Here is a 22,266-nt window from a genome sequence, read left to right on the forward strand (position 1 = left end):
GTGTTACAGATTTTACATGTGACAAAAGGCACATTTACCTTTTTCTCTCTTTCTGGGTATTTAAAAAATTTCCGTACTATGGACTCTCTCTCTGTTCTAGGGGTTTCTCAGGTTCCTGCTGTTCAGTCATTTCAGTAGATTTTTCAAGAGCAAAGTGCTGATGAAAAAAGGTGTTGCTTCCTCAAAAGCCAAAGAAGAATGATGAAGATGGGAGGGGTCTTTCAAGAATTAGACTAGGAAATATTATAAACCAATCAAATCTTTTGTTATAAGGTCACATGGTTGGACGTAAGCTTACGGAGTGTTTACGGAGCGTTTACGGAGTGCTCACGTAAGCTTATGTTGCGTTTACGTTTTATTTAGGGAGCGCTTACGTCATCTTATGATGTACTTACGTGGCACACACCCTCGTGACATTTATAATTGTTTAAATAAAATTATATATGTTGTTTAAAAGTTTAAAATAAACATGTTCTTTATTATATCAGTTAATATGTTCCTTTATATTGTACTAGCAGCCCGCCCCAACGTTGTCCAGGGGCAATCAGGCTTAGCGCAGGCAGTCCGCCAAACTTTACCGCTCCTCCCCGCGCTCCAAACGGCCCGCTCCAGTCCTCCAAAGTTTACCGATCCTCCCCTTGCTTGACCCTCCGGGGGCAATCAGGCATCGCGCAAGCAGTCTGCCAAACTTTACCGCTCCTCCCCGCGCTCCAAATGGCCCGCTCCAGTCCGCCAAAGTTTACCGCTCCTCCCCTTGCTTGACCCTCCGGGAGCAATCAGGCATCGCGCAGGCAGTCCGCCAAAATTTACCGCTTTTCCCCGAGCTTCTAAGTTAACCGCTCCTCCCCTTGCTTGACCTACCTCAGCCCGCTCCAGTCCGCCAAAGTTTACTGCTACTCCCTGCGCTCCTGTCCACCGCTCCTCAAAGCGCTCCTGATGATGTCAGCACGCACGCCTTCCAAGGAACTACTTTTTTTTGGAACGTATATTTTTTAAGGAATGTATATCTTTTTGTGGTCTATAGCCTATGTCACTCTGTAGACCCTGACAATTCCAATGATGTATTGGGTGTTTGGATTGGCGCTGTGGTTCCCGAGTTTACCCGCCTCAAAGGTTCACAGTTCTCGCTTTATAATAGTAGTATAGATAATGAATATGTAGATATAATGATTTAGCACCCTTGTGAGATTTATAATTGTTTGAATAAAGGTATATATGTTGTTTAAAAGTTTAAAATAAACATGTTCTTTATTATCCCAGGTAATGTGTTCCTTTATATTGTGCAATAAATACGTAGATATAACAATTTAAAGTTTATAAAACTTTCGGAGGTAAATAATGAATTCCTGTGTACATGCATATCTGTGCATGTACATTTGTGCCATGTGGCACACATACATGTCATAAGACCATGTATGTGTGTGACATGGCACACAAGTCAGAATCAGGGGTGCAACAGGCTGTCAAAGTGACAATCTGTCTCCCTTGTCAATTTGGTAATTTTACCGATTCGGTATTTACTGATTCGGTAATTGCCATTGATTCCTTTTGGCCTCAACACTTAAAGGAATCAATGGCAATTACCAAATCGGTAAATACCGATTCGGTAAAATGACTGAATTATACAGATTTGGTAATTTCAAAAGAGAAATTACCTACATCCAAATTACCTACTCTTAAATATTGAAGTGGTATCATTTGGTATTTATGAGTAGGTAAATCGAGATTACGTACATTTGGCCTATTGAGTTGTAACATATTTATATACATATGTTACATTTCAGTGCTTTGGAAGTAGTACAATATACTATAGGTAAACACCTTATAGGTTTATGCTGTACCACATCCTTATAGTTTTGCACTTTGACATTCAGTATGACAAACTTTTACATACAAACATAGAAATGTAGTTCTTTTTTTAACCAGTAGAGGTAGTTGTAAAAAGAACTGTTTGGTACGCACCCTTACAAGATTTGTAATTGCTTAAATAAAGTTATATATGTTTTTTAAAAGTTGCTTAAATAAAGTTATATATGTTGTTTAAAAGTTGCTTAAATAAAGTTATATATGTTGTTTAAAAATTAAAATAAACATGTTCTTTATTATCCTAGATAATGTGTACTTTTATATTGTACAATGAATATGTAGATATAACGATAAAACTTTTGGGGGTAAATAATGAATTGCTGTGTACATGCACATCTGTGCATGTACATTTGTGCCATGTGGCACACATACCATGTATGTGTGTGACATGGCACACAAGTCAGAATCAGGGGTGCAACAGGCTGTCAAAGTGACAACCTGTCCCCACTGACAATTCGATAATTTTACCGAATCGGTATTTACTGATTCAGTAATTGCCATTGATTCCTATTGGCCTCAAGGCCCTTAGGAATCAATGGCAATTACCGAATCGGTAAATACCGATTCAGTAAAATGACTAAATTAAACAGATTCAGTAATTTCAATAGACAAATTACCTACATCCCATTTACCTACTCTTAAATATTGAAGTGGTGTGATTTGGGACGCGATGTAGGTAGGCATTTACCGGTCGGTAACGGCTGAATTTGGCCGTTACCGACCGGTAAATGCCTTTTCCTATGTAGGAGGCATTTATTTACAGATTTGGTATTTTTACCAATTCTGTATTTACCGAATTGGTAAAATTACCGAATCGGTAAATACAGACTCTGTAAAAATACCAAATCTGTCAATTCTAATGTAGGTAGCACTGTTGATAGTGCTAGAGGCATCTAAGAATTCGTTATTTACCACTCAATACAATTGGGTGGTAAATAAGGAATTCCTGTGTACATGCACTCTGTGCATGTACACCTCTGCCATGTGGCACACATACATTCCCTAAGGGCATGTATGTGTGTCACATTGCACACAAGCCAAAAACAGGGGTGCTACAGGGTGTCAAAGTGACACCCTGTTCACCCTGGCAGGATTCGGTATTTACCGATTCGGTAATTACCGAATCGGTATTTGCCATTGATTCCTATGGGCTTCAAGGCCCATAGGAATCAATGGCAAATACAGATTTGGTAATTATTGAATCAGTAATTAACTAATTTTACCGAATCAGTAATTAATTCGGTAAAAATACGTACATCCCTATTGCCAGTTCTTAAATACCGAATCGGTATGATTTGGTATTTAAGAAGTGGTAATCTGGGATTACCTACATCGGGCCCTCGGTATTTATGAGTAGGTAAATCGAGATTACGTACATCTGGCCCATTGAGTTGTAACATATTTATATACATATGTTACATTTCAGTGCTTTGGAAGTAGTACAGTATACTATAGGTAAACACCTTATAGGTTTATGCTGTACCACATCCTTATAGTTTTGCACTTTGACATTCACTATGACAAACTTTTACATACAAATATAGAAATTTAGTTATTTCTTTAACCAATAGAGGTAGTTCTAAGAAAAACTGTTTTTTTGTTTTGTTTTTGTTTTGATGGATAAACTTTTTAAGGCAGATAATTGTTCAACCGGAACAAACTATGAAAAATAAAGAAAAAAATTATGGGGTGCACCTGTGCTTCCTGTTTTTTTGCAGGATAACTTGAATGGACTCTTGTCCAAAGGCTATCAGTTTCTGGCAACAAATGCATTGCATCATCAAATTCTTAAGTTCTGGTTGGATATTTGCAACCATTGATGCTTGCATTGGTGGTGCGGTTGGTTGAGAAGAAGTGCTGGGAGCAGAGCCCTGCTCCTCTGATGATCTTTTCATTACAGCTTTACTCCAATTGTTTGGATGTATATTCTTGACATGGCGTTCCATGCTAAAAGTTCCAAAGCTGTACTTCTTCTGTGGATCCCCTCTGGAAAGTACCGTGTCACAGATTTTGCATGTGACAAAAGGCGCATTTACCTTTTTCTGTCCTTCTGGGAATTTAAAAAATTTCCAAACTATGGACTCTTTTGGTAATCTAGGGGTTTCAGGAACAAACTCAGGTTCGTCATCTTCAGAATGGTTAGATTCCTCATGTTCTGAATGCTCAAGTTTCTCATGTTCTGAATGCTCAGGTTCCTGCTGTTCAGACATTTCAATAGATTTTTCAGGAGCAACGTGCTGATGAAAAAAGGTGTTTCTTCCTCGAAAGCCAAAGAAGAATGATGAACAAGGGAGGGGTCTTTAACAATTGGAGTAGGAAGTATTATAAACCAATTAAATCTTTTGTTTTGAGGTCACATGGTTGGACGTAAGCTTACGGAGCGCTTACGTTGCGTTTATGGAGTGCTTACGTAAGCTTACGGTGCGTTTACGCTCTATTTACAGAGCGCTGACGTCATCTTACGATGCGTTCACGTAATACGCACCCTCGCGAGATTTATAATTGCCTAAAGTTATATATGGTCTTTAAAAGATTAAATTAACATGTTCTTTATTATCCCAGATAATGTGTACCTTTACATTGTGCAATGAATACATAGATATAACGATTTAAAGTTTATAAAACTTTCGGGGTAAGAGCTCGAAGCTTTTACGGTGCGCGGATGGAGCTCTTACGTTGTGTGCACGTGCGACGTACCCTCGCGAGATTTGTTACTACTTAAAAAAGTAATATACTGTTGTTAAAAGTTTTAAAAAAAACATTTTCTACATTTAAGCAGATATTGTCTACCTTTACAATCTATGTTAAAAATGTAGATATTATGTTTTAGAAACTTAAAAAAATTTGTCGGGGTAAGAGCTCAGAGCGTTTACGGTGTGCTTACGGAGCGCTCACGGTGCGCGGACCCTGTAATCATATTAAAAAAAAACTAGAAAATAAAAATGATATATATATATTATATTAAATATATATATTCAGTGAAAAAACCATAGTTTTGAAGCCTTGCATTTAAAAAACCTTGCAAATTCATTAAAAAAAAACATAGGTTTCAGGTCATATATAGTTAGGTATTAGCATTTAAAAAACCTTGCAAATTCACTGAAAAAACCATAGGTTTCAGGTCATATATAGTTAGGAATTAGCATTTAAAAAACCATTGAAATTGCTCCTATATAGTTAGTTGTACTAACTATATTTCGCGCACCCGCAAACCACTGCTGATGATGTCACATATTACATCATTCATGACATGGTCAGTGACATCACTGATGAAATATATATATATATATATATATATATATATATATATATATATATATATATATATATATATATATATATATATATATATATATACTTTTGGGGAACTACAAGTAATGATTATGCCCCATATAAGTACAGCATACATGTGTTTGGCAGTCACATGTAGAGTCACTGGTCATCAGACCAAGCTCCTCGAGACAGAAGAGCAAATATATTGTTTATAAACCAACACTGAGTATATAAATAGCATGCAGAGATTGAAAAGTACACCACACATTTCGTATGTGACATCATCAGTAAGCGTACTGGGTACACGTTGAATTACACCTTTACACATATATTGCAAACCTTTATCTTATTTAACATTGCATTAACTGTGGGATTCTTTCTAGGGAATAGATTATTGTTATGACTGCGAAAGAACTGACACTGTAACAGGAAAATTTCATGCATCCAATTGTATTTTATTAAATAAAGGTGTTACATGTAGTAGTGACCCACCCAGGGTAATTATTAAATCACAGTTCCATGGTTCGTTGAAATTTAAAGTGTACTCCAGTCTTATGCTAGGATGCTTCCATCTTGAGGATCAAATGCTGGGGAGAGGAGGATGATGGGAACGAGGACTTCCTGGCTGTAGTCTCATTTCGCCTCCTTGGGGAAAGCGGCCTTCACCAGCATGAAAATAGAGTAGCCGGTCCCTTGAAAAAGAGAGATAAAGGAGAGGGAGTCAAAGAGAAGGAGAAGAGAGGGCAGGGAGAGAAAGAACGCTCGAGGAGGTCAGCACAACCACACAGAACTCTTTAGGCAGACATCTGCACAAACAAAAAGCCAGAACATGCAATATCTGATTATTAAGGCATTTAACAGCACTTGATAAATACAAAAACTTTCAAAGGGGGGGTCCAAGGGATATAGAGTTTAAAGACCCACACCTGGTTTTATCCCCAGCTCCTACTTAATATATACCAAAAGAAACACAGGGGGTCTATTAGCTAACTATTAAAGCTACACTATCCATACAGAGTCGCCTAGATCTCAACGTGTGTGAATCACAGAGATAGTGAAAGGATGAAAACATAAGTAAAGAAGAGTGGACTCGAAACGCAAAAGTTTTGTTGCACCTTTTTTCTAACCATCAACAGATCGGTCATTTCGGATGTTTCATTAAAGTTGGTGGACCAAATCCTAAGTTATCAACACTGTGTGGTTTAGTCCCTATGATCAGGGGACCAGCCTTTCACACACTAGGGTTTGGCCAGATGATATGACTGATCACAAAAGTCTCTTTGGATGGAAACCCTATATCAACGGTTTGGGACTGGTCAGCCACTGATGAATATTCTATAATGTATCGATCTCTTTTGTGTTTCGAGTCCACTCTTCTTTACTTATGTTTTCATCCTTTCACTATCTCTGTGATTCACACACGTTGAGATCTAGGCGACTCTGTATGGATAGTGTAGCTTTAATAGTTAGCTAATAGACCCCCTGTGTTTCTTTTGGTATATATTTAACAGCACTTGCCAGGGTCAGCTATTCATCACAAAGATACATTTGTTGTGCAGTTGGCACCTACATCAATAGAGGACCTACTTAAGCAATTTGGCTTGCCCTCCAAAACGCACTGCCAAACCCCCCAAAATAACCTCAAACCTCCACAAAACCGAACCGGACTCCAATAGGTGGCCTTTTTCAGACACCCCTTTGAGAGCAAAAATTACAAGTGTCAACTGAGACTACATTCTAGAAAATTTACAGTGATGCAAACCATATGGAAAATCCATTCCTGAATATGCAATATGGAATAGGTTCTTGCCCGAGTTCAGATTACATCTCGGCCCATATCTATCAAGTTTTCATGCAATGCAGCAAGCCACTTTGCTGCACTGTGTGAAAGGAAAAGGGCAGGAATGCGCCGCATTTGCCATTATATGGTGCATTTCTGCCCTTTCCTAGTGCTGGCGCACTTCTGCCTGCCTTGCATCAATGCAGGCCCCATTGCACCATGGTACAAGCTTGCCTGCGTTGTAAGCAGGGTTGTTTTTGTGCAGGAATGAACCCCTTTCTGCACAAAAACAATCCTGAGAGGCATTTTCCTCTTTTTATGTGTGCTGCAGAATGTAACACATGTAGAAAGAGAGAAAAACAAGGAGAAATAAAGATATTTCTCCTCGTTATGCCTACCCCTGGGGAGTTGTAACATTTTGACGCAGTCCGAGGCCTATAACAAATGGTAATTCAGGGAATGTACCAAAGTCCATTGGTTGATGCATGGGAACACCCACCCTCCACACATGGAAGCCTCCCTGAAGCAGAGTAACTCAACGCAGGGATTTGCGCTGACTTGCGTTTTTCTAGATTCATCAAACCACGCAGGACCTCGCAGGGTGCTTGATAAATATCACTTCTGTTTTGCGTCGCCCTTGCGTCCCCTTGAACGGTAAAAGGGTAACACAAAACCTTGATAGATATGGGCCCTAGTTTTTATCACCAGGATCAAAATTGGAAAATCGGAATGTTGAACAATTGCTCAATTTATGAATTAGACCTTTGTGCTAATAAAATCTTTTTTTTATTTTTGTAACATATCTTGCTTTTTGTGTAGTAAAACGGAGCTTATTTATTTTGACTCAAGCATAGCCCTATCTTCCAGAGCTGTAAGTGGAAGAAATGCGTGAAGTAAAATGTTGAAAATTGATTTACCCTGTGGTTTATTTTTGGGCGCAAGTGCAAAGTTTCTGTAATATGTCCCCACTGTGACGGCAAACAAGAAGATGGATGTATGAGAGCTCAGGTGGTTTGATAATGGTTGCAGGGAGAGGGCTATTTTGTGAGAATAATTATTTCGTTATTATATAATCCAGGCGTTTTTTTTTCATAACATAACGTGTATCCTTACGAGTTTGAGGTTAGCTATTAGAACAATCCTTAACATATATATCCTGGATCAAACATGCAATACTTTCATTGGCCACAGGGTGTCACATCTGCACCAGGGTCTGCTCCCTCCAAGAACTCAGGTAATTATCCCAGTCCTTTGAGTGTCAGTTACTTGAGCTCCAGTGCTTACCAGCTTCCTCTCTATGGCCCCAGCCAGCGTTGATGGCAATGAGTGTAAACAATTAAATTCAAATACATCTAATGGCATGAAAGAACGTGATGTCAAGATTATGACATGACCATATCTAAGAACAGCCCAAATCTGTGGCGCAGATTCAACTGCCAAACAAAGTCTTGGTTTGAAAGTGTGTTTAGTATGTTTTTTTGTATTGGTTTGTAAATTTACTGAATTCATTTGTTGTTGAATAATTTTTATCACTGAGCGAATTCGTAAAAATGTCTGCTAAATTTGATATTTTTATTCAACATTAAAATGGCAAAGAAGGAAGGATCTGTCGACACTTTTAAATTTGTAAAGTTATTTTTATTGTGAAAGTGTAAAAAATAGCATCTGTCAATTGAAAATATTTCCAATAGCTAATAAAGCACACAAATGCCGAAATACAAAGCAGATATTTAAAGTTTAAGTGATGTATGGGGAAAACGTGTTAACGACTATAATACTTTTCTTTAAACACAGAATGAAATAAGTAGTAAGGGCCTCTTTTATGACGTCCCGTGGCGCAGGAGCCTGCTCCATATTTACCAGGCAGCACTAAGCCACTTTTTTTAACTTAATGCTGCCACGTGAATATTGTCCCCTTTAACACAGTTTTCTGCGCATGGCATTTTGACACTGCCCAAGATTTACGAGAAATTGTAAATCTGAGACAGCGCTCAAAACGTACGCCTTAGTTCCTCATTTATGAGGTTTTACCGTAGGGCCACGTCGCAGGCCTTCCTGCTGTGCTGCCTTATGGCAAAGGAAAAGGGCAGGAATACGTCTTAGCTATGAGATATGGTGCATCCCTGACCTTTTCGCCTGTGCCAGCGCGCAATTGACTGCTATGTGCCAATGCAGGCCCCTTTGCACCATTGTGCAAAGGGGCCTGCGTTGAGGGGATGATTGTTTTTGTGCAGGAAGGGAAACCTTCCTGCACAAATACAATCACAAGTGTCGCAATCACAAGAGTCTTTTTCCTTTTTCTTTGTGTGCTGCAGAATGCAGCACACATAGAAAAAGAAAAAACAAGGAGAAATAAGGATATTTCTCCTCGTTGGCCACCCTTACGAGGAGGCGTACGTTTTTGGCACTGCCTCAGATTTACGATTTCTCATAAATTTGGGGCAGTGTCCAAACGCCATGGATGTTGCTGGGAACGCCCCCAGCAACACCCATTGCACGCCGCTTTAATTCAGAAAACTGCGTTAAAGGGGACAATATTCACGAGGCAACATAAATCCAAAAAAAGTGGTTAGTGCTGCCTCGTAAATATGGAGCAGGCTCCTGCGCCACGGAACGTCACAAAAAGTAACGTTCTGATGGCGCAAGGGGCCTCATAAATGAGACCCTAAATGTTTAAAATGAGAAGGTGAGGCAGATGAGACAGAATGGCAAAGATAGATGGGACAAAGAAAGAGAGAGATGAAAGAGATAACGAACGGTGAAACAGAAAGACAAATAAAGAGGCCTAGTTACAGGATAACTAGAAACAGATCGAAATGAACAAAAAGATCAATGGAAACCGAGAGAAAATGAGACAGAAGAGACCGAGAGAGAAGAAACAGACAGTGGCATAAATGGAGATAGACACAGTTAGAGACAAATATAAGAGACAGATATAGATACCGAGATACAGAAATACATCAATATAAACAGACAGACAGAAATAGACAGGAGGAGATAGAAAAAACAACAGAGAGTCAAAGACCGAGGCGGACTGAATGAAATAGAGATAGATTAACATCCTAGCTAGCTGAAGAAATAGGGCATGTGCAGAGGCAAAATGCTGTCACTCATCGTAACTGACAAGGAAATTACCTAATGGCTATCTTTTTAACAAAACAGACACAAAAGTTGACACTGCTAAGAAGGCCAATAGCTACAATGGTAACCCATTCCCAGAGCCTGTACACAGTCCTGGAGGTTGACCACACTTTTAAATGACAGTCAAACTAACCAATGGTAAAAGAAGGCTGAGCAAAGCCCATTTGTTCTATGTAAGATTAATTATTATTTGTTGTTTGTCAAAACATAAGGTGGCACACAGTTGTAGATGTCTCTAGGCCAGTTTAGAAGGGCAGGTAGCTATTTCTAAGATAGACCTAAATATGCATTTGTCTTAATGAACACATGTTCAAAGCCTTTGTAACCCAGCAGTCTTACTCGCTCGGGGACTCTTGTGAATGCTCTTAGACATACACACCTGCAAAATGACACAAGAAGGATGAGGAGATTTGCACAAAAGGAGGCAGAGGAGATATTTTCAAGATGGGAACAGGGATAATACATATTTCAAAAAAATATAGGGGCAGATTTACAAGCCCCTTGTGACACTTTTGCGCCGCCGCTGCATCACTTTTTGTGACACAGCAGCGTTGTAAACAATGCGGCACTTTGGGGCCCATTTACAACATGACGCATCTAGGGAGATGCATCACGTTGAAAAGCCCTGCGCCACATTATACTTACGTCAGGTATAATGTAGTCAGGGTGGGCGTTCCCACGCAGGAAAGCCTCATAGAAGTGACACAATTAAATATACAAGATTTCACTGCATCATTTCTAGAACGCCACTGCGTCCAAACCCTACGCCTGCTTGGAGCAGGCGTACGGAGTGACGCATTGTATTGTGGAATAGGCCTCCGATGCCGCTAAAACGGCAATAATGGGCTTCATAATATGCTCTATGGAATTCCAATTGAAACCCATGTTAAATGTCCTTCACATCTGACATGGGCTTCAATTGGAATTCAATAGAGCATATTATCAAGCCCATTATCGCCGTTTTAGCTGCAGCTTTCTGCCGCTAAAACGGCGATAATTTTATCGCCTGTCTTGATAATATGCCCCTATATTTCCTGTTAGACCTGGTGATCTGGAGAATTGATTACTATGACGGAATACAAGGTGCCTTCCAAGGAAGGTTATAAACAAGTTCCAAACGTTGCAAAACTGTGTGCAATTGTATCAGTGGGGAAAAACGTAATAGCCACATTCACTCTTCAGTGGTGCAGCTCTAATGGTTGTTGACCACGCACAGTGTTAAATTAAAGCCCTCACGCCTGGTGTATGCAGCTCCCCATAGACAGACAGCTTCTTGCCTTTCCTACCAGTTGGAACCATATCCATTAACCAGATGCTGAGGTCCCCACCCAAAACCAAAACCTTGGTACTGAAGACAATTTCTATAATATTCTTAGGGCGCCTATTCAGACCCGTTTATGGAAATTAACAGGTGCCAACAATGCTCCGGTGACCTGCTAGCACTATTGTTATCCTCCTGTTAACTAAGACCACTTCATTCTAATCTACAGCAGCATTTCACTCGGATGTGTTTGGTGCTGACGACTTGACTGCACGAGCGCAATCTAAAAATAATAAATGTAATAAAATGAGACTATTGAAAATAAATTAATCCAGTCAATTCATTTTGAATTTTTTTTTTGTTTTGACATTAAATTCAGAAACACTGCATATTTCATGTTATTTCTGCAGACATGTGAAATGCAAATTGGGATTGGTGCCACTGGTTATAACACTGGACAAAAACAGCAGAATATAGTTGGGTAGACATACTTGATATCACAATTGATGCCTAACCTAATGCTATACTCTAACACGTTTCAGCTTTTTTCTGTTACACCTTCGTGAAATATAATTGATACATGGGTCACAATTTCATGTGAATTTTCTAGGCTAATGAACTCAAACGTCCTGATCTAGTTACCTTTTGCCTTCTGGATCTATCAGCACCAACTATGCTAGGTAACTTCCTGTTAGGCCGTTTTGTGGACTCCCTCTGTCTCCTTGTTCATTCATTGCCCCTTTCGCCTCCAAATCTCCTCCTCTGATTCACGTGGACGTAGAAACCCCCTTTGTCTTTTTGCACAATCAGTGACTAATTCTCCTGGAGTGGAGAGGAAAACTGTTTTGGTTTAAGATTTGCACAGAGTTTTTGCCAATGCAATCAAACCATAAGGCTTGGAGGGTACAAATCCACTCAGCTGGAGAGATTTTTGTCCTAGGGTCGCTGTGAGGGTCCCTGGAAACGTAGGGGCCTATATACAAGTTGGTTTGAGTCGCTCAAGCACCATACAACATGGTGCTAGAGTGACGAAAACCTTAAGTCAGATTTATGAAGCCACACAAGGCCACTTCGTGTGGCTCTAGTGGGTCCATAAATCTGGAGCAAGCCAACGCAGTGCAAATCGCTGCGTTGCCTTACTCTGCCCCTAGAAGGCGTTCCATGGGCATGTATGGGTGTTCCCACTCAATTCCCATGGTTTTTGACTCATTCACAGATTTACCAGAGCTAGGAAACCCAAAAGATACACCTTTCCAGGAGGGGCACAACAAAGAGAAATATCTTTATTTACCGTGTTACTTCCTCTTTCAATGTGTGCTGCATTATGCAACACACATAGAAAGTCAAAAATGCCTCTCAGGATTGTTTTTGTGTAGGCAGGTGTACAAAAACAATCATACAGGCACCCTTGCCTTGGCGCTGGGCTGCCAAAAGGGTGCCACAGCAGAGGAAAATACAGGAATTGTCTTAAATACGGCGCATTCCTGCCCTGTCCCTCTCATGGAGAGCAGCGCAGGAAGGTGAGTTGCAGCGCTGAGCGACTTTTTCATAAATAGGCCCCTTAGAATATTCTTCACATTCAGACGGTTTGTGCATGCTATTTTGTACAAAAACGTGCCAGGTCAGCATAAATGAAGATTCAAAATTAGAGAAAAGGAATATTCTAATTAAGAGTCACTCGCCAGAGAAATGTCAAAACATGCCAGTCTGCACTTCTGAATGGCTTTTGTAGTTTGGTCTCTGCAAATCTTATGTATAAATAATTAAAAAACGACATTATTAACTGGTTTCGTTTAAAAAACAAATTCCAAGTTAAATAATTCTATCACAACATGCCGTTTATGGTATGTTGACAGCACCAATATTCTACTACAAATAAGAATATTTGGGGACAATTAAACAATATATGTCTGAAATCTACAGCAGTAGCAAACCCCTTAGAGGCGAAAAAAAAGCTGCGTTACTGTTGTCCTGTTTTGCGATTAATAGGGCTGAGAAATAAGAGTGTATAAAATTAACTTCATCGCCAGAGACCAGAAGTGAAATTGATCTTTAAGGTGAAACTGAAAACATCAAGAGAGATTAACCAAAATTCAGACCTTTCTGCTTTTTGGGGCATTGACATGAGTAATTATAATAATGTAGTAAAAGACTGACAAATGGATAAAATGAATAATGTAATTTGCTTTAGTGATATATTTAAGTATCACAGTGGGTTTTCAAAATTTGAAGTTGAGCAAGAAAATTCAATAGATGGCAATGAGTACTCAAAGTACAGTGAGAATAGTTAAGGTCAAAGTTGCAACACATCATTTTGTAGAGAACAAAAAAAACTGATTTCAAATGAGAATTAAAGGAGACTGTGTACCGATGACCTCTTGCTAGAAAAACAGTGAAGAATTAGGTTCAAAGGTTTGTTGAATGGTTAGACAGTGAGCAGGAAGCTAAACAACTAAAGTAGCCTTTTGGCAGTTTTACGATTACATTTATTACGAGAGAGGATTAAGCAAACAGGAACCTGTAAAGACTTGGAAAAGTAGGGTACAAAGCACTGCCTTGGTATGGCATGAATGCTCATATTTGTAAGCGTATAGATTTTAACAGCACCTAATTTGTAAAAGAATAGGTGCCAGGGATTAAACTTTCGCTCAGAGGCCCATGGCCAGGGCTATTGAATATAGGGGGTGCTGAATACCGAGGCTGTGTACTCTTGTCTGCACTGCATACCGCTTTCATTCGACACCAGGCACTCCCGGCCACATTACCTCACTCTTTCATGATCTTCTTCATTCGTGCTTTCTTTCTTTGTCATTGTTTTTCCTGTCTTTCTCTTCCTCTTTTTCCCCCCTTCTGTGTCTGTGACTCTCTTGCACTTGGTCAAAGTCTGAACAGGAAATATACATGCCAATACCCAGAAAATAAGTGCCGGTGGGCCTCACCTGCAACTGAATAAACAAAGTGGAATCCACTCAAAGTGATAGTGATCCCTAGAGTGATGGGGAACACACAGTGTTGTTTAAATGCCCCTCACACACCAACAGGCCCCTTGGTGTCATGCTTCATCATCGGGGCCTTCGCACCCCTCTACGGGATGCGGCGTGCTACGACTCGCGAATACGCAGGAGCACTTGACGTGAACTATGTGTGGGGGTGTGTGTATACAAAAGTGTGAGTGAGGTGAGGTGAAAAAGGTGAGTAGTTAAAAAATGCCTGGCACGTGGGAGAAAAAAACTTTATTAAATCCCCGGCTGGTATTATTAAAATAAAAGTGCAGGGCGTGGTTTTAGAAAGATACGTGTTAGGGTATCAAACCACTATATTAAAAGTCAACATGTTTCGGAGGTCAAAGCCCCCTTCTTCAGGACAAGGGTTAATGCACTTACCCTCCCCTTACTCACATGTAAGATGTAAAAGTGAAAATAAAAATTACCACAATGTGTAATGTTCCTCACAATGTTAAATGTTAGTGAGTGTCGTTGCGCCCAATTGGCGTAAGAACCTGTGGAGACAAAATCATAGATAAACATACAATTCTAAATGTCACAGGTTTAAAGGAGAAGAATCATGCTTCTCTGAAAAAACATCAGGTAAAACCCAAAAAATAATTGGAGCCTGGAAAGGAAAACGAAAAAGGACACTACAAACATATATACACGCAACACCAACATTACTCTATGCTCAGATGTAAGGAGAGCACAACAGAAAGGAATACAAATCTTACTTAAAGTTCCCAAATACAGGACTTCATGAGCCTTTAGCGTATATTGGGGAATCCTTCCTTTCTAATCAGAAAACCTAAGAAATCAATATCAGGGGTTCAGTAGGAAAACTTTGTCATCAGAGCGCCACAAGTTCAGTGTAAAACTGCTTCTCTCTGTGGTCTATAACTCACGGTTACTGCAACAGCTAATCGCCTGCCTTCCCTCAACGCGGCTCCGATGAAGTGAGCTACAAAGGAATCGAGGCCCTTATATATGTTGTGCCTGTTGGTAATTAGCGAAGGTTAATTGAATAATGCAACCCGGTGAATGCCCAAATACAGAGAGAACCTCCGGGCGTCCGGTGATGCGCTCGCGCCCTCCGCTACTCCGCCGCGCATGCGCACTGCCGCTACGGAGAGACGCATGCGCGGTAGACACGGCTGACGCGCACGCGTCAACGGAGACACTCCGCATAAACACGGAGCACTCGGTATTGCGTATAAACGCCCGCAGATAAATGGCGCTTTGGATTAAATGCACCGGTGACATAGAGGGAAATAAGGCAAGGCATTAAGGCAGTTAGATGGCCAAGCAAAGTAAGCAAATAGTACAGCAGTGGTGAATCTAGTTACTTTACAGAGATGTATTTAGATCTGTAATTGAATGGACTGCTTATACGTATGGATTTAACACACGGTGATTCATTAAGGAAAATTGTTGTGAATTGGGGAAATTCTTGGAACTTGATCCCTAAGGGGTACATCCTCAATCACAACTAGGTGATACCTTTCCACACTAATGCAACAATCCATATGAACCCAACAAAAACATTTGTTGTATGTAACCACATGTGTACATCAACAAAATTATGATGGGTAGTCAGATCGAGAGTTTATCTGAGAAGGTTCCATGGAATGGAATCGTTCAGCCCAGTGGTGTCCGTTCCCAACCGAAACACCCACCGTTGTTCTTTTTCCAGGAGACCTATCTCTGAGGGCAGTTGTTCAATTATTGTCCACTGTAGCTCATTCACACAGTGTTGTTGTTCGATATAATGAGTTGACATCTTAGTCGTTAGTCTCTTACACCTGATGTTGCTTTTGTGTTCATTTAACCTGACCCTAACAGGTCTGGTGGTCATTCCCACATATTCCTTTCCACATGGGCAGGTGATTAGATAGACTACATTTTTACTGTTGCAGTTCGTAAATGCACGTTGTTCCCATGTTGTCCCATTGGTAAAAATTAGATTCTGGCTCTTTTTCGTGAGGTGGCAGTTATTACAGTTGCCACACGGGTAGTGCCCATGTATGCCTTGTAACCTCGTCTGATCCTTGGTAGGAGGGGGTGGTCTAGTATGAACTAGTATATCTCTTAAGTTTCTACCCCTTCTGTGTGCAAAGAGAGGTTTCTCCAAATTTAAGCCACCACTCGTTAGAGTGCGCCAATGTTTATGGACCAGTTTTGTCACTTGGTTGCTGACCGGACTGTATGTGGTAACGCAAACCGTCCTGTTTGCGGCATCCTCCCTACGTGGATTGTCCTCCAGAAGGGCATCCCGGTTATTATTTCGTGCTCTGGTAAAGGCTTTTTTGATCACAGTTTCCGGGTATTTCCTCTGTCTTAGTTTTGCACTAAGATCCTTGGCCTGAGTTTTGTATCTGGCCACATCAGTACAGTTCCGACGAAGGCGTAGGAACTGTCCATAAGGAAGGTTCTCTCTCAGATGACGAGGATGAAAGCTGTCAAATCTGAGGAGACAGTTCCTTGCCGTAGGTTTGAAATGTGTTTCCGTTTTTAACATGCCGGCTTCGTAATAGATATTCAAATCTAGAAAAACCATGTTGGTATTAGATGCCTGGTGAGTGAATTTCAAAAAGGCATTTTGATTGTTAAGCCAGTCAATGAATTCAGTTATCATGGTTGCATCTCCATCCCAGATGACCAGGATATCATCAATGTATCTTCGCCAGGTGCGAATCCTCGCCCTGTGGGGATTGTCTTGGTGCAGGATTTTCGTAGATTCCAAATGGTGGACATACAGTCCAGCCAGACTCGGGGCAAAAGTGCTGCCCATGCTGGTCCCATGCTTCTGCCAGAAAAGAGTGCCCTCATATTCGAAAAAGTTTTTCGTGAGTGCCAGAGAAATGCACTCCATCACTACATTCCGTGGGGTGTGGTATTCCCAAGTCGTAGAATGCAGTACCTCCTCAATGATTTGGATGGTTTCGTCGTGGGGGAGACTCGTATAGAGGCTCTCCACATCCAGGCTTAGCAACATCTGTGAAGCAGGATCAAAGGTTTGATTATTCAACAGTTGTAGTACTGCTTTGGTGTCCCGTAGATAGGTGTCAGTAGCCTGTACAAGTGGCCTCAAGAAAGCATCCGCAAACTTGGATAAAGGTTCCAGGATGGATGAGATTCCGGAAACTATGGGGCGACCTGGGGGGTTCTCCAGGTTCTTGTGCACCTTGGGAATGGTGTAAAAGTAAGGAATGCGCGGGTTCCTCTGTGTCAGGAATTCGGACTCCTTTTTAGTAATCCAGTCATGTGTAAGTGCCTCTTCCACCATACCACCTATCTGGACTCTCAACGATTCAGTGGGATCTTCCGTCAGTATCTGATAGTTCCTGTTATCAGAAAGGAGCCGCCTGCATTCCTTGTCATAGGCTATGGTTGTTTGGACAACCACTGCACCACCCTTATCTGCTGGTTTTATAACCAAGTTTTTGTTCATCCTCAATTCTTTGATGGCCTCATTCTCTGTTCTGCTCATATTCTGAAAGACCTTCTGTCTGGTTTCTAGACCTTTCAATTCCTGCATCATGGCTTTTTCGAAAGCCAATACTTCAACAGGAAGCTGGTTGTCAAGTGGAGTAAATGTGGACTTGGGTCTTAGACCAGTATCAGAAGTCTCTGTGGGTAGATCCTTATCTTTGAAGAATGCCCGCAATTTTATAGTTCTTATAAACTCCTGCATTTCCTTATGTAGTAGGAAAATGTCTGGTCTATTGGTAGGGACATAACCCAGGCCTTTATTCAATACCTCCTTTTGCAGATCCGTAAGTGGCCACGGGGTTATGTTTATAACTAAGTCCCCCTGTGGCTGGTTGACGCCTGATTGGCTGCCATACTCCTTGTTACGACACGTGGGTCTGACTCCTCTGTGGGCTGCCAATTCACATTGTTGCCCTTCTTGTTCCGCCCTCTGCGGGATCCCTGGCCCCAGGATAAAAAAGGTTGTTGATTTTGGGGTACATTGGTTTGGTCTGGGACCCACTGGGGGTACATTTGTCCCATTTGGGGTGGGACAAACTGGTATTGCGGAAATTGAAAAGGAGGTTGATAAGGATTAAATTGAGGGCCTTGAAAACCACGCCAACCTCTTTGACGCGGGAATTGGGCTCTTTGTTGACGAAAGCCGCCTCTCTGCTTTCTTTGTTGAAAACCTCCCGATTTGTTACTGGAGTTACTGCCATCTGAGTTAACACTGTCTGTATCGCTCAGGTTATCTTTCATGACATAATCTGCTCGAGTATACGGGTAGGCTCTCTCAGGGGTAAAGCGGTCTTTGTCTTTTTTCAATTTGTTAAATTTGCTTTGTTTCAAGCCCGCCTCAAATTCTTTCATTTGTTGGTTTAGTTCCTCTAAGCCCTTTTTAAGATCCGCTGGTGAAATGAAGGCCTTAAGCTGTACCTCAAGTCTTTGGATCTCTACTTTCAGCTCTACTGACTTCCTAGCTGCAGTCTGGACTATAAGTACCAGCCAATCCCTGGTGCAGTGCTAAGAGATAAGTGACCATGCCTTTTTGAAAGCAAGGTCGTCCTGGAAAATAAACGGTTCAGTTTTGACCAATAAACCTTGTGGGGCCATCTTGTTTCTCAAGTACTCCCTCATCAGTAAGCCATGAAGGGCTGTTCTGATTTGGATCTTGCGAGTGTTCATCAACTCATCCCAATCGGCTACTGCAGGCCCTGGGTCGCTACTACTGAGGCCTTCAAAAGGTTTATCATCTGCTAGAATGCGGTCGATATCATCCTCACTGAAAGTCAGTCCATGTTCATCCTCCATGTTGACAGATGAGGAGAGCAGGAAGGTTTTTCAAAGAAATAAAGTGGTTGCGTGTGAAAAAATGAGTGTAGGTCCAAAGGGAAAGGGAAGGGGACTCCCACAGCTGCACGCTGTCTATAAACAAATTTTAACAGGAGGGGGGAGAGAGAGAGTCAGTGGATTCAGTCTCCCGAGTCATACGAATAAACAAAGTGGGATCCACTCAAAGTGATAGTGATCCCTAGAGTGATGGGGAACACACAGTGTTGTTTAAATGCCCCTCACACACCAACAGGCCCCTTGGTGTCATGCTTCATCATCGGGGCCTTCGCACCCCTCTACGGGATGCGGCGTGCTACGACTCGCGAATACGCAGGAGCACTTGACGTGAACTATGTGTGGGGGTGTGTGTATACAAAAGTGTGAGTGAGGTGAGGTGAAAAAGGTGAGTAGTTAAAAAATGCCTGGCACGTGGGAGAAAAAAACTTTATTAAATCCCCGGCTGGTATTATTAAAATAAAAGTGCAGGGCGTGGTTTTAGAAAGATACGTGTTAGGGTATCAAACCACTATATTAAAAGTCAACATGTTTCGGAGGTCAAAGCCCCCTTCTTCAGGACAAGGGTTAATGCACTTACCCTCCCCTTACTCACATGTAAGATGTAAAAGTGAAAATAAAAATTACCACAATGTGTAATGTTCCTCACAATGTTAAATGTTAGTGAGTGTCGTTGCGCCCAATTGGCGTAAGAACCTGTGGAGACAAAATCATAGATAAACATACAATTCTAAATGTCACAGGTTTAAAGGAGAAGAATCATGCTTCTCTGAAAAAACATCAGGTAAAACCCAAAAAATAATTGGAGCCTGGAAAGGAAAACGAAAAAGGACACTACAAACATATATACACGCAACACCAACATTACTCTATGCTCAGATGTAAGGAGAGCACAACAGAAAGGAATACAAATCTTACTTAAAGTTCCCAAATACAGGACTTCATGAGCCTTTAGCGTATATTGGGGAATCCTTCCTTTCTAATCAGAAAACCTAAGAAATCAATATCAGGGGTTCAGTAGGAAAACTTTGTCATCAGAGCGCCACAAGTTCAGTGTAAAACTGCTTCTCTCTGTGGTCTATAACTCACGGTTACTGCAACAGCTAATCGCCTGCCTTCCCTCAACGCGGCTCCGATGAAGTGAGCTACAAAGGAATCGAGGCCCTTATATATGTTGTGCCTGTTGGTAATTAGCGAAGGTTAATTGAATAATGCAACCCGGTGAATGCCCAAATACAGAGAGAACCTCCGGGCGTCCGGTGATGCGCTCGCGCCCTCCGCTACTCCGCCGCGCATGCGCACTGCCGCTACGGAGAGACGCATGCGCGGTAGACACGGCTGACGCGCACGCGTCAACGGAGACACTCCGCATAAACACGGAGCACTCGGTATTGCGTATAAACGCCCGCAGATAAATGGCGCTTTGGATTAAATGCACCGGTGACATAGAGGGAAATAAGGCAAGGCATTAAGGCAGTTAGATGGCCAAGCAAAGTAAGCAAATAGTACAGCAGTGGTGAATCTAGTTACTTTACAGAGATGTATTTAGATCTGTAATTGAATGGACTGCTTATACGTATGGATTTAACACACGGTGATTCATTAAGGAAAATTGTTGTGAATTGGGGAAATTCTTGGAACTTGATCCCTAAGGGGTACATCCTCAATCACAACTAGGTGATACCTTTCCACACTAATGCAACAATCCATATGAACCCAACAAAAACATTTGTTGTATGTAACCACATGTGTACATCAACAAAATTATGATGGGTAGTCAGATCGAGAGTTTATCTGAGAAGGTTCCATGGAATGGAATCGTTCAGCCCAGTGGTGTCCGTTCCCAACCGAAACACCCACCGTTGTTCTTTTTCCAGGAGACCTATCTCTGAGGGCAGTTGTTCAATTATTGTCCACTGTAGCTCATTCACACAGTGTTGTTGTTCGATATAATGAGTTGACATCTTAGTCGTTAGTCTCTTACACCTGATGTTGCTTTTGTGTTCATTTAACCTGACCCTAACAGGTCTGGTGGTCATTCCCACATATTCCTTTCCACATGGGCAGGTGATTAGATAGACTACATTTTTACTGTTGCAGTTCGTAAATGCACGTTGTTCCCATGTTGTCCCATTGGTAAAAATTAGATTCTGGCTCTTTTTCGTGAGGTGGCAGTTATTACAGTTGCCACACGGGTAGTGCCCATGTATGCCTTGTAACCTCGTCTGATCCTTGGTAGGAGGGGGTGGTCTAGTATGAACTAGTATATCTCTTAAGTTTCTACCCCTTCTGTGTGCAAAGAGAGGTTTCTCCAAATTTAAGCCCCATCACTCTAGGGATCACTATCACTTTGAGTGGATTCCACTTTGTTTATTCGTATGACTCGGGAGACTGAATCCACTGACTCTCTCTCTCCCCCCTCCTGTTAAAATTTCCTCACCTGCAACTACCAGCTCAAATTAAGCACTGTATCTTATACAATAAAAAGATGGAATTTTAGAATGCAAGCTGTGCCACTGAACATGTGGTCCATAAAATCTGCCTCCCAATTCCGCAAATTGCACAACTGCTAACAAGAAATCCATGCCTATAAAGAACATGATTGAAGGTCTCCCCATCTTTTAGTAGCCGGGACCTCCACAGGACACTTTGCGGACAAGCCAGCCATATGGGGTAGCAGGTGTTAGCAGAATGCATAAGGAATTCTCACCAAAGTACGTGGTACCTTGGTGAACACCCTTGGGGCTAACTTCAAACCAAAGGGGAGTTTTCTGAATTTTAGATATCTACTAGGAACAACGAATCAATGGAAATGCACCGCTCTGAAATAATGCAGAATTCCCTAATGAAGTTTCTTAAACTGACAATTTGGAATGACGTGGAGTGGGAACTGTGGCATATGGAGATGTTGTGAGGGTAAGTAAAATTTGCACCTTTGCAGACATGGGGCCAGACCTGCGACCGTTTTTTGCGGTCGCAAAATGGTATTCCACACTTTTGCAACAACAAACAAGGCCCAAAATCTGCCCATTGCCTCAAGATGCCTATTTGCTATCAGCAACTCAGTGTCATCCTGCACCTTCCTCATTCATCATCTGACCATGTGGCCATGGCTTCACCTGTTCATCCCAAAATAT

General features: G+C 41.4%; 1 protein-coding gene across 2 annotated transcripts in view; it reads right to left on the reverse strand.

Moving 5' to 3' along the window:
* Positions 1-5,573: 5,573 nt before the first annotated feature.
* Positions 5,574-22,266, reverse strand: part of LOC147692488 (cytochrome c oxidase subunit 7A1, mitochondrial-like) — a 42,382-nt gene continuing 25,689 nt past the window's right edge. For both annotated transcript variants that reach the window (XM_086938698.1, XM_086938699.1), the window contains exon 4: positions 5,574-5,831. In XM_086938698.1, the coding sequence (XP_086794824.1) occupies positions 5,773-5,831 (59 nt within the window). In that variant the 3' untranslated portion in view covers positions 5,574-5,772. The remainder of the gene's footprint in view (positions 5,832-22,266) is intronic.

This window comes from Lissotriton vulgaris, chromosome 9 (genome assembly GCF_964263255.1).
Source record: "Lissotriton vulgaris chromosome 9, aLisVul1.2, whole genome shotgun sequence".
NCBI classification, from domain to species: Eukaryota; Metazoa; Chordata; class Amphibia; order Caudata; family Salamandridae; genus Lissotriton; species Lissotriton vulgaris.